A 13,622-nucleotide genomic window follows, 5' to 3' on the forward strand; every position below is an offset into this window, starting at 1 on the left:
GCTTCCTATAACAGAGTGGTAGCTGGCAGCTGACGTGGCAACACTGTAGTGGCAAGTGACAGATGTGACCTAATGAATAATTTTAATTAAACTACAACCATTTAAATCACATAATAGTAACGAGGAGGAGGTTAGTGAAGATGAAAATCTACGATACTTTGGATGCATAGACCAATTCTGTACAGCTAGAGTGGGAGGGGGAGAGACATGCAGTGGTGAAGGGTGGAGAGTGGGACGAAATGAAAATGAGGAAGGAAGGGAGGGACAGGGGAGAAGAGAGGGAATTTGGCTTTGGAAATTGAAAATCAAATGGCAGTTACCTCGGTACTGCCAAGCGGCAGTTTCGGTGTCACCGCGTGTTCGGCGTCGCTCACCCGGTGCCGGCTAGACCCGCACCACTCGCAATAGACTCGCTGCTCCACGATCTGCAGTGCCGTGTGAACCTGTTGCAGTAACGGTAGGGATAGGAGACAGGTGGTGCGTGCAAACTGACTACGCAGTTTCCTTTATTTCCACAGCTTTATTTATTAAGCACAAAAAAAGCGCAGCCGACTGACAGTACACGCACTGCTCGGGCAGTGCCGTGACGACGTCAGGCACGTGTCTTAGGCGGGCGCCGCACGACAGGAGAGGGGGGGTCGTACCCGACTCCGTACTGTCGCCACAGGTGAGGTCTGGGCTCGGAACGAGACGGTCGTAAATCGAATCGACCGACAGTGTGAGAAATGTGGAGGTTCTCTGCAGTGTCGACGAGGAATCGTGTGGAAAACGGGGACGGGACGTGTGTCGGACGTCGGGGAATAACTTTCGCAGTACTGGAGGAATCTGTAGAGGGCAAAAGCTGTAAGGGAAGCGGAGACTGGAAAATATTCGACAGATAATTGATGACACGGGTGCCAGTTCTACTCTGGCGAGGGGCCCTTACGGACTATTTTCTTCGTACTCTCAAAAAGTCACTGCACGGGCGCGAGTCCCAAAATACTAGGAGCTGCCGAGGTTTCGAACTCGATTGTTCCGAAGTACAAAAATTTCGACAAACTCGGGGGCATTGCCCGTAGCCGGGTGTGCGGCAGTTGTCCTAGTGTTACAATCACGAGATAGCTAGTTCGTTCCTGCCGTGGGAGGATTTTTTTTGTCTCTTCTCCCGATTGCATTTATTATCAAACTGACATGTTAATTAACACATAATGAGGTAACTGTAATGTTTTAATGAAAGTGACATTTTTAATTACTAGTTGCTTGAAAAAAGGAGTACTAAAATAAATATTTTTAATAACATATTTTTGTTTTGAATATAGTTTTTGTTTATCTATAACGTCTAGAAATCAGAAAGTATTATAATTTCTATTATATGTTTCCGATTCTCGTACAAAATTTTAATGCGTTACCAATAATTTGATCTACACAATAGGATTTACGTCAATAATTATTAATTAACAGCTACATTTATTATGACCGTATTACACTATGAAAGGACTTTTACAAATCACTCACAAAAGCAAGGATCACACTCAAACTTTTATGAAAGATACTTGACAGAAATCTTTTACATTCCAATATACACCTTAATAAATATCGAAGTCAAACAAAAATAAAAAGTTTTTACTCACGTGGCGATCGAACCGACGACCTCGTGATGGGGAAACTAGAACACTACGTGCAGAGCTACAGGCAATTCCGTCAGGGAAGGTGAAATGTTTTCCACTTAATTGACTCGGAAAACTTCAAAGTGATTTATCTGAAGTGTTTTCGAGAATTGTGCCGTACTGCTTAAGCGAGGTGATGTCCAAAGTTGTACAAGTTTGAAGAAAATCTGAGAGGGCCAGTCCGTAAGGAACCCTACAAAGTAGAGGGGTGGATACGGGAGAGGGAGAGGGAGGCCAATCGGGGAAGGCCGCTGCGACACTGTGGAGTGGCCATCTGCCCGAAAAGGACTTTTGCTAAATCTTCCTCTCTGGTGCCTCCAACACGGAACGTACAAAGAATATTCGCACAAACAGAGAGGTATGCGACTGCTTCTCTTTTCTCTCGTTCTACTCACCTGTGACTAACAAAACAGATCGGGTACGACCTCTCGTCCCTGTGGCAGAAAACACAAATAAACAATAAACAAAAAGTTATAACATAACGTCGTGACAATCAGACATAATCTCTCCCGAGGCACGAACGGTTCTCTATTGTCCCTGTGCGTTCACAATAAATACCATCTTCGTCTCTCGCAAACCTGTTTGTCCACAGCAAAATGTCACAGCCATCCTTTTTCCAAAAAAAGAAAAAAATTCCACTTCCACTGTCCAGTCTGACAATATTAGGCCTCTCGAAACTGCTCAGCACTCGACGTGTGAGAAAGCTGACACACCTGACCTCAAAACACTTTTTCTCCCCGCAGTTTGACGTCTCTCGGCAAACCCGTTCCGTTCGTGTCGCGTACGGTAACGGCAGTTTTAGAAGACCGAGAAGAACACGCGGAAGAGAGAGAGAGAGGGGACGAGCGAGAACGGGCCGCGTGCAAACTGTCTGCCTGAGCTGCGAGATCTGAAGTGTGCCTCTGTTCTCACCGATCCCCGTACACTCCGTCTCCTCGTACACTACATTTCACTCTAACTGATCCAGATATCTTCCGTCGTCAGGTGTCGGCAGTACGAGGAGGCGGAGGACTGCCTATTCTCCTCGGTACTACGGTACTCGAGGGACCGAGTGTAAGTACTCGCAGTGGAAACTTCTGCCTCGAGTGTTGCCAAAAATTGGTAGTGACTTGAAATGCAATGTGCGGAACGATTTCCTCCTCGACATCTGTGTGAATAATTTTGTGTAGTGTGCAGAGAATTTACCACTCTATTGAGAAACCTGTCGCAGTCATTTTGGTGGTCTGTGAAGTAGGTTTCAGTCACCACATTTCCAGTACCGGTATATAATTAAAAAATCACGTACTGCACCCTAAAGTATGAAAGGGCCTATGTATGAGGTGTATATTTTAAGTATGTAACATTTTCAAATGTAGACACTTCAGCCAGCCACAAACGCTGTAACAGAAGCATTTGTCTGTGTTTCTTTAAAATGTCTCAGTTAACTGAAAGTCTCGTAGTGTCTGAAGTCATTTATTCATTCATTCATTTCTGTGCAGAAGAGGCACAAAAACAGTCCAAATTTGTGAAAGCAGTCAAAATTCAATGATAACTCAGTGAAGTTTATCGAAAAAACACTGTCAGTGATTGAAAACTGAGAAAATTGATTCGAACATACTAATATTTGCATGTAAGTGCAAAGTGAGAGACCATCTGTCACAAGTGAAAAGAAAACAGACACTTTGCAATTCCGTCCGTATCCGAGGAGATACATCCAGCTCTGAGGAGAATTCTTTATTAAATTCCTACAGAAGCTTTACAGCAGTCTACGTTATGTTAGTGCAGGCCACTGAAAATGACGAACGAGGTGCACTACCACACAGAATTGCATTTTCTCGAGTGGAACACTAATGTAAGCAACGGATGTTGTCTGCACAGGTAAAAAAATATGGGAGGCTCACAGTATACAATGAAGTCACACTACAATGACGATGACATCAAAATGGCCATTTGCTGATGACTGTCAAATTGAGCAGCCGGTTCTTACGAGAATGGAACTCGGGTGTCAGTTATTCATTGTAATTAGAGGTTTCATACGGGTGGAAATGAGATGAAAATTGACTGAGGTATAAACATTCAGGTAATGGTAAAAATTTTTGACACTGTAATTAGGTTTTGTTTAACTTTTAAAAAAATGTTGTCGGTTAAGAAATATGTCTCACAAATTGAGGGCAAATTATTCTGGAAACTTAAACGTGCTGAAGCCTGATAAACACAGGTCATTTCTTTTCAATCTTATCCCTCGTACTGGGCTTGTATGGGCAATTATTGAAGTTTCATATGCACATCAATTACAGCATTCATACGTATAAAATCTTCCTCACTCGGAAGGGGGGAGGGGGGGGGATGGAGGAGCAAATAATGCGTTTCAAAAGTACAAATATCCACATTCAAATTTTACAAGAGAGCCACAGACAGGAGTAGGTTTCACGACAGTTCAGTTCCTCGTGTACGGCCAGAAGATGACGCTCACTGCTGCAAAGTGGGCAACAAGTTATGCACAACGGATGTAATGCAATGAAACTAAAACCGGATCAGCTGGGCTAGAGGTCTGAGAAGGAGCTATAACGTGAAACGGTAACTGCCAACTGCTGAGACACGAGAGTTTCGACGGAGCCCGGAGGCGTACTCGGCGGTCAGACAAACTGCTCGCCACAAGCGGGAAGCGCCGCGTTTGAGCCTCGACCTGTCAATATTCTGTACTGTCACCACACATTCGATAATTTTTGTGGTCAAGTGCTATAAGTAAGGAGTTCATATAAAAGATGTACCACACTCGTCTTGTGTAAGTGTTCTCCCACTGGTGAGTAAGAATAAGTGTTGCCACAAAGTGGTGACAACAGCCTCTTGTAAAAAAAAATTACACTTCAGTCTCATATCCCGGCCAGTCCTCAACGTACGACATTAGGTCCGGACTTCTGTCGCAAACTGCACTCACTAGAAGGTTCGCACTGCACGTGGGGAGCGCCCCGTCAGAGTGTCCACTGCAGAGTCTGTACACAGAGGCGTCTGAGGGCGTCGCAGATGCACCCGTCCGAACACACGTCGGCCGGAGGCGGTGCGCCGCCCCCTCAGAGCCTCCAGTCCTCGGGCGGGGACAGTGGGGGCGGCGTCGGGGCCGGCAGTAGGGGCGCGAGGTCGCCCGGCGGGACGGCGATCCGCGGGGGCGGCGCGGCGTGGCGCCCCTCCTGCTGCTGCTGCCGGTGTCACGTCTTGCGCGGAGGCGGCGGGGGCGGAGGGGCGAAGCTCGGTGGCGGCGGCCCGATGTGGTGCGTCGAGGACGGCCCCAGCGACGCCGCCGACAGCTTGCGGTCCTTGACCGCGACGTTCTCGTAGATCTGGCGCGGGAAGTCGTCGGGCGGCCTGTGACAGGCGAGTCAGTGAGTGAGGGACGGTATTTCGCTGTGGCTCGACAGCTTATCGTAGGAGATGGACTGGGGAAAGGCGGAGCTCCGTCTGTAGCATTTGTAGATTTAGAGAAAGCTTTTGACTAAATCCATTCGAGTACACTCTCTGATATTTTGGAAGTTGCAGAAATAAAATACAGGGGGGTGGAAGGATATTTACAACTTGCACAGAAACCGGGACGTAGTTATAAAAGTCAAAGTACTCGTAAATTACAGATTGCAGTAATCGGTCGTCCTTTTTCATATTTCATTATGCAGATCTAGCCACTGTCAATGCACTATTATTTTCGCCCAAAGTGCGTAAACAGCTGTCGATTGGTCTCCACCCACAGTCCATTGAGTAGTATTTGGAGTCTCAGGTTCTCAGTTTTGCACACTGTGTTCAAAACCTGGCCTTTACTTTTATTTCTGTTTTTCATTTATATACTCAAGTCTGTAGAAGATTACTAGCCAAATGTTTTCCATTGTATGTTGATATAACTTTGTCCTTATCCATCTACTAGTTGTACGTCAGACGAATGGGATGATGATAAGAAGAAGAACAAGAAGAAGAAGAAGAAGGAGGAGGAGGAGGAGGAGGAGGAGGAGGAGAACGAGAAAACGATTTGAAATTGTTTGTAGTGAAATTCTTATAGTGTATCTTGATTCGTAATCAATTGCAAAGGGCAAGTTTTTGGAAAAGTGATTCATTATGCTGGGTTTGCTGCGAAATTATTGCCAACACGCAAAATCTTCATCAGTGTTAATGAAGTTTCTTTCCTGAGTGAGATTCGTACAAAAAAAAAAAAAAAAAAAAAAAAAAAAAAAAAAAAAAAAAAACTGTTGCAAACCGCCTTCGTGCTACATTCGTGGTGGTCAGAATACTTGTGTTTCGAATGTTTCTACAATCGGCATCTATAATAAATGTGTGACACTTATTGTGAAACCCAGTAGTAAATTTACAGCAACATAACACCCTCATATCTTGTAATTGATAAGAAACATTTGTGTACTAACCTTCCACAGGCACGGGTAGAAAAAAAAAACAATAAAAGATGAAATAAACAGAAGCAGTAATCGGGTTCGTAACATGGGGCACAAAATTACAAAGCTGCAAAGCTAACTATTGCACCGCCATTTCCTCCGAGAATATCACACTGTAAAAGGCAGACAAAGTACCTCGAAATACTTCAAAAACTTCGACCGCCATTTATCCAGAAACGGTAGAGTACTTACAGATAATCCGAGACACGTGACCGCTTATTTTAACTCGTCTCGTCCTTTTCAGACTGTCTTTGCACTTTAGAGAATTTGGAGCTCGGTGTCTGACGGCAACTTTTTCTAAAGATGCACAAATAACTTCCAAATAACCACACAAAATATCAACTATTTAACGAAAGTCACCGGCAGACGAGTGCACAGCACCCGTGTTACGTAAACCGCATAGCTTCCGATCCGAACCTCTTACAGTTTTGTTTAAATTCTATGTTTATTATCAAATGAAAATGTTAATTAAGAAATACTGAACCACGGTTTTTAGTAAAAATACATCTTTTCATTTTTCTTTACTAATTGTACGAAAATGTGAGTATTCAGAATAAAGTAATATTTGGTAAGAAACTGCAAAACGGCAAACTAAAAATGAAATTTCAATTTTTTTTTTTAGTTTCTATAGACAAGAGTATTACTGATATGCATTATTATTCCATTTAATAATAATGTTATTCACATGTCTCTATCAGATTTCGATTTGTTTTCACGTGATAGGTAATTAAAAATAAACAGACTGTTTCTTTATTAAAAATTATAATTCAGTACTCATTCATTAACTTTTCTATGTGGAAAAAAGATAGAGGGAATTTCAAGAAAAGCCTCTCACATCCCTACAGATGGTGGCATCGGGGAAAACTGGAAGTAGATTTCCTACATTGACGTGCCCGAAAACGAACACCTGCCGAGGTACGGGCCACGGGCCCGCCCCCCCCCCCCCCCAACTCCTGCCCGTACGTTACACAGTGATCACCACGCAGCCCGACACGCCTTCCAGCTCTCGTTCACAGTGAATACCTGTCTCTTACAAATATACGTGCCTCCGTTCGGGCGGCATCGTAACTGTCGGTCGCAGTTCCCGTGAGATCTGCACACTAACAGTGGGTTCGGCGTACGCCGATTCCTTTAAATATCCCAATAGCCACAACTCCGGTGGACTCGCGTTCGGTGAACGGGAAGGACACACTGTCGGATCTCCTCGACCGATCCGTCACCCGCTAAACGTCGCGGTGAGGTGACATCGCACGATCTGTAGAAATCGGTGAGGTGCCCCGTCGTGCGTAAGCCGGAGTCGTCATTTTTTTAAAATGAACTTTTCACTCTGCAGTACAGTCTGTGCCGATACGAAACTGTGTGGCAGGTCGCAACCGTGTGCCGGACGGGGATTCGAACCCGGGACCTCGGACTCTGTCCGGCGAGTGCTCTACCGGTCGAGCTACGAGAGCACGACTCTCGACTCCCCCCTCCGCTTCCTTTCCCTCGGTACCTCACCTCTACCTTCCGGCAGTCGCAGTCTCTCTACGCGGGTAACGTTCTCCGACAGCACCGGTAACTCGTGTACAAATAGCCGATCCGCAGCACACGTTCGGCCCTAAGAGTCGCCGACAATTCCCACCCGCACGCCGATACTGGAGCGATCCCGATGCCTCGTCTCCCCGTATCTCGACAAGTGTCACTTCCTCGACATATAATCACAAGAGATTTCTTTCTAGATGCGACCAATACTCTCTACTGTAGTAATACGTGACACTGTTTTTGAACATTCTGTATCGAATTTAGATTTTTTTTTTTAAGTTAGTATTAGGGAGGATCTAGCCGAGCTCTTTGCATTAAGAATGCTTATATGCTACCCACTCAGCTACTGGTGAATCTTGTAAAATGATGTAAATGTTTTGTACTTAACAGCACTTCAACAATCTTACGACAATGGACCCTCTTTTTATCAAAAGAAAAAAGAAAAACCACCACCACACACTGTGCTACTTTGGGAAATTGATGCCCGAGCTGTGACCTGCAAATTCTGTAAGTACGGACAACACAGAGAAGGTTTGTCTGTAAGGTGCCCGTGTGGGTACAGTAACAAGTAAGGACAAGGAGGTGGATACAGTACACGTTACGAAAGGAGGAGGGGACAGTAAACTCTGTCTCAGAGGGATACGCGAGGGGAAGAGCAGGCGGAGGACGAAAAGACATACGGGTTTTTAGTTTCCGAACGACGTGCCACAGGGCAGCATTAAAAAGGAATTGACGGACAGCTATAAATGGAGACTTAACGGACCCGACGGCAAATCAGAAAACTGACGACGACACTACGGACTGCACGTGAGAATAATCCGACAATCAGCTTAACAGCTCACACATCCGAGTTGCCGACAAGAATAATGTGTACAAGAACACAAAATAAAACTGACAGTCAGTTTTGCTTCGGGAAAGGTAAAGGTACCAGAGAGGCAGCCCCACTGCCACGCTCAATAGTGCGACTGAGACTTTGAAAAGGTCGAGGGCCGTCCGTAGGTTCTTTCACCCTAGAGAAAGTGGAAGACGTTCGAAATCTCCAGAAAAATAGATCTAACCTTTAGGGATAGATAGGTAATTGCTCCGAGAAGGAGGTATGCGAACGAGAGACCGGTAACAAAGTGCTCACGTTAACAGTGGTGTCGGGCAGAGAACCGGTCTTTCTCCACCACCGTCCGATCTGCACGCCGAAGAAGCGACGACAGAAATACGAGAGAGGTTAAAGAATAGAATAAAATTCAGGATGAAAGGATACAAACAATACAGTTTGCTGACGAGTTTGCTACCTTCGGCGAGGAAGTATTACGGGACGTACCGAACGGAACGGAGAGTTTACAGAGCACAGAATGCGGGTCGAGAGTAAAACAGCACAGGCGAAGAGGGCAACATCGGCCTTAATAAGTTGAAGAAATTTCTGAAAATGTATATCTGAAGTGCACAGAATCATACAGAAGTGTGTTACGGACTGTGGGACAACCGAGAAAGAAGAGAATCGAAGCATCCGAGACGTGGTGCTGTAGAGAGACACTGAATATCGGGTGGACTCCGACGGGAGGTGAAGGACTGCTCGAGGAAAGTGACGGTCGAGGAGAAGGGCTGGGAGAACAGAGCACGTGTTGAAAGAGGGCGGAGAATAGCCTGTCTGTGGTACCACAGGGAGCTGGAGACGGCGAAAACTGTAGGGTACGTCAGAGACTGGAATACGTCGAGCAAAAAACTGACGACGTAGACTGCGAGTGCTACTCCTGTAAGGAGAACACGACGACTGCCGTAACCCAATTTCCCAGAAACTTTGCTCAGTGGGAGAGGACTGAAAATAAGAGAACACACGTCTCAGCTTAGCCGTAGATACTGTACCATTTCTAAAAAGTGACACTGAAGGTTTTGACATACGTTTTTAGCATTCAGTAATCTTAGCCAAAATGGTGGCACAGTAGCTAACATTGTGGGCTCTCACTTTTTCACCCCATATTCAAAACCCAATTATTGCTATTGTTAATTTTATTTTTCATTTATCTACCCATTTCGGTACAAGATTAGTGCAGTAATGTTTTCTAGTGTATACTGAAATATTTTTGTCCTTATTTGTCTACTAATAGTATGTCCGATTGGAAAAATAGAAAGAAAAAGAGAACAATAAATGAATGAGAAAATTATTTGAAATTGTTTTCAGTAAATTGCTGTAGTGTATCTTGATTCATAATCAGCTGCAAGCAGCAGTTTTGGTAAAGTGATCTGTCACGTGTCGTTTCTCACGAAATTGTTGCCAATGCATTGCATTTTCAGCATTTTACCGAGTGAGATTCGTACGAAGAAACACCACTGTGGCAAACTTGCCTCCGTCTGATGCTTGTGGGGTTCGGGATTGTCGTGTTTCAAATGTTTCTACAGTCGGTATCATCCGTGGGAATGCAACAAAATCTGCCTGTAGAATACAGACAAGAATAAAATACAAGAATTAATATAAGATTTGATATCCGAATGAAACGTAAGTGGATGAGAATTCAAAAAGGTTGTAAACCCTGGAAATACCGTACAAAGTATATTATATAATAAATTTAAGACACTTATTGTACAACCTAAATGTAATTTTTCAATTAATATAATGCCGTCATATCGCAAAACTCGGTAACAAATATCTGTAAGTGCTAACATTTTTAGATTAGGCTTTACCGTCACTGTTACTGACATTAAATGAAACAACAAGTTTACTGTTACCAGTCACCGTTTTATTTATTTCCACGACACATTTCGAAGGTTTAAATCTCCATCATCGGGTGGATTTAAATTAATTAGTGTTACATTTGTGTTCGTGTTGTGTTACAATTTTTGGAGGATTTTGTGGCACTGCCTAGTGGAGAAACAAGACACTATTTCAGAGTATGGTTTAGGATTACTTTAGACAAAAAATTAAACTGATATCTAATGGTAAACATTACCCCTTGCCAGCTTAAAACTGTACGTACATCAACTACTGGCACAAATGTATATCTATCTGCATATTTTATAGCATTGACCAATGTATTAGCCCAACCTTTAGGCAGCTAATAATCTTAAGACTCGTTGCCCTCCTTCTGCCTCCAGCCCCTCACATCTGTTTATTAATCCCAATCAAAGAGTGTCACCTGTGTACGATTTTACTGCTGTAGCCAGTACGATCACTGTAATTCAAGTCTGTAACATTTCACCTAATTGTTATCAACAAGTATGAAGTTTAAGCCATTTTAACATTTCACCTGATTGTATAAACGAGTACGAATGTTTAGCTGTTTTAACTTGTCAAAATTGGATTTATATACCACCTGAAGTACACACACATACATTCGACACCTCAAAACAAACACCTCCAAATGCTTTAAACAATTATTCGGTAATAATGTTGCTCCGACGTATATTCTTTGCACTTTGGGACTGTGCCTTCTCTTCTGCTATACGAACCCTGCACCCAGCTGATTCCAGATGCCATATTTGTTTACAAATATGGCAGTATACGTGTGACGTGTTACGACAGCAAAAGGAACCTGTGACGCCTGGAGGTACTCTGGTTTACTTATTTAATGTTTACCATTAGATATCAGTTTAATTTTTTGTCAAAAGTAATCCTAAACCATATTCTGAAATAGTGTCTCGTTTCTCCGCTAGGCAGTGGCACAAAATCCTCCAAAAATCTTAACACAACACGAACACAAATGTAATACTAACTAACGTAAATCCACCCGTTGATGGAGGTTTAAACCTTCGAAATGTGTCGTGGAAATAAATAAAACGGTGACTGGTAACAGTAAACTTGTTGTTTCATTTAACAACAAATATCTGGTAGTAACCTTCAAAGGACTTGGGTACATAATTAAAAAAAAAAAAAAAAAAAAAGACAAAAACAATAATTAGGTTTCGGACACAAGGCACAAAACTAACAGGCCGCAGCAATAGCCACCGAGCCACGGTATCGGCCGAGACGATCGCACGCTAAAAGGCAGCCGAGTGACGCCTAAAAGTTCGACCGTCATTTTCTCAGAAACAGTCGGAGCCGAGACACGCGTTTCCTTATTTCCGCCCCTCTTCCACCGAGCAAAGTTTCCGGGCTACCGGGTTACGGCACCGGTCACGTACTCCTCGCGAGATGAAAAGGTCGGCACGGGAGTGAAATTTTTAGCGGGCCACACCGAACCGGACGGGAGACTGTCAACCGGAAAAAAAAAATCCTCTGTTTTCTGACTGCGCACAGTACCTGGGCAGGTGGGCGTCGGACACGGCCCTCGCGGGTGTCCGCACCGGCCGCACGACGGGAGGCGCCGCCCCCGCGCCGACGCCGACGCAGGGGCTGGCGGGCAGCGACGTGGCGCCCTGGCGCTGCGGAGGGGCGGCCGTCAGCCCGGCGAGGGGCAGCGTGCCGGGGGCGGCGGGGCCGGGAGGGTGCGGCGGCAGCGGGGGCGGCGGCGGCAGCGGCAGCGCGGGCGACGGCGACGGCAGCTCGTCGCTCGAGTAGCGGATGTTGGTGTACTCGCGGCCCAGCTGGAGGCTCTTCTGCGGCCAAGGACACACAAATACGTACTTAAAATCTTCAAAATAATGGCGAACGTAGTCCCAGAAATAAATCACAAGAGTTCTAGTCCTCCAGGATTTTTTAAATTCTTCTTTTCTTTGGGAGTGCTGCAGGGAGATAGGTGCAGATCCTTGTCCCACTACCACCTCATCCGGTATTCAGCTGAAGAGAGCTGTCTGGGACGGATGTACGACTGCTCGTTCTACTTGCGGAGTGGAAACTGCGGGCTAGGAATAGCTACGAAGCTAGCAAAAAGGTACTCCGAAGTAACTGCCCGTACTGCTTACCACTGTGAAACGTGGTGCCCCGTTAGTGAATAATCTGATACCATTTGTATTTTTCATACTTAACACTTATTTACTAACAAAAGGTGTTTCATTATCCAAGTTCTAACACAGTTAAAAGTTTTCTTATTATTTGTATTTACTCTCCACTAAAGTCAATTCTTATAAAATTTTACATTACGTCAATAGCTGCACACAAATGGAAGACAATCGTCGTTTCGACAGATTCCGAATAGACTTTCGGGAATAACAAAAATTTTATTTAAAAATTCGCTTGTACATAACTGTGAGGAATGACATAAAACACTAGCGAAATTTTAAAATTTTAGGATGAATCTACATGTAAAATTATCAATCTGAAAAAACAAATTTGTAATTGAATAACTCCCATCTCTATTTTTATTAATCATTTTTCAATGTTTACGAACAGTTGTACTTCCAAATATTAATACTTAACATTTAATCGCTCAAAACCACTCAAAATTTGTTTCCAAATCGATACCTGAAATTGTATTCGAACTTGTCGACAAAGTAATACAGTTCTGTATTACACATTAAATAAAGCTGTCCTCGACGCGACGGCTTTGCGGACACCGGGCACTGCTCTATTTTCTAGGCGCCGCACTAGGTCCTGAACTGAGCCGGGTTCACGGAGCACGTCCAGGGGGAGAAGAATCGGTTGTCGAGCTGCTCGTCCCCTCGCCTCCGTCCCGCATCTCAACTAACCTACCCACACAATTACACTTTACTGTTTGTGAAAATTGCACTGTCCGGAAGTAATGTTCCGGAACATTTCACAATCGGAGGCCGTGTAGAACAGTGTACACAGAATCTAGTGCTAATGGAAGCTTTGTTCGATTACTGAAAGGTTTGATGCCGTCTAAATTTTAGCCACTTTTGAGCTGATTTTCCTACATAAATTATACAGTTCGTACCTGTCGGTGTTTGTACAGATTTCCAACCGTCCGAGACAAGTTTTATGTAAATATATTTTTCTACTCTTATTTCGATATTTTACCAGGTATCGATCTGATACCGTGGAAGTTAGTAGTCACAACTGTAGAAGTATAAGATCTGAAAAGAAGTCTACATCAGATACAACAGCTTTTAATTTTCAGTGTTATATGAAAACAAAATATCTGGCCTCTATGTATAGTTTTATTAATTTTACTACTGACAATGAAATCAGTTTTATAAAATAACAGAAAGTTTCAATTTT

The 13,622-nt window shown here is 44.0% G+C and overlaps 1 protein-coding gene across 1 annotated transcript in view; it reads right to left on the reverse strand.

Moving 5' to 3' along the window:
* Positions 1–506: 506 nt before the first annotated feature.
* The window catches only part of LOC126232154 (tyrosine-protein phosphatase non-receptor type 11-like), a 236,103-nt gene continuing 222,987 nt past the window's right edge, over positions 507–13,622 (reverse strand). Inside the window, exon 13 of the mRNA XM_049942459.1 lies at positions 507–4,988. Coding sequence (XP_049798416.1) covers positions 4,563–4,988 — 426 coding nt within the window. The 3' untranslated portion in view covers positions 507–4,562. The remainder of the gene's footprint in view (positions 4,989–13,622) is intronic.

The sequence above is a fragment of the Schistocerca nitens genome, unplaced genomic scaffold (genome assembly GCF_023898315.1).
Source record: "Schistocerca nitens isolate TAMUIC-IGC-003100 unplaced genomic scaffold, iqSchNite1.1 HiC_scaffold_465, whole genome shotgun sequence".
NCBI classification, from domain to species: domain Eukaryota; kingdom Metazoa; phylum Arthropoda; class Insecta; order Orthoptera; family Acrididae; genus Schistocerca; species Schistocerca nitens.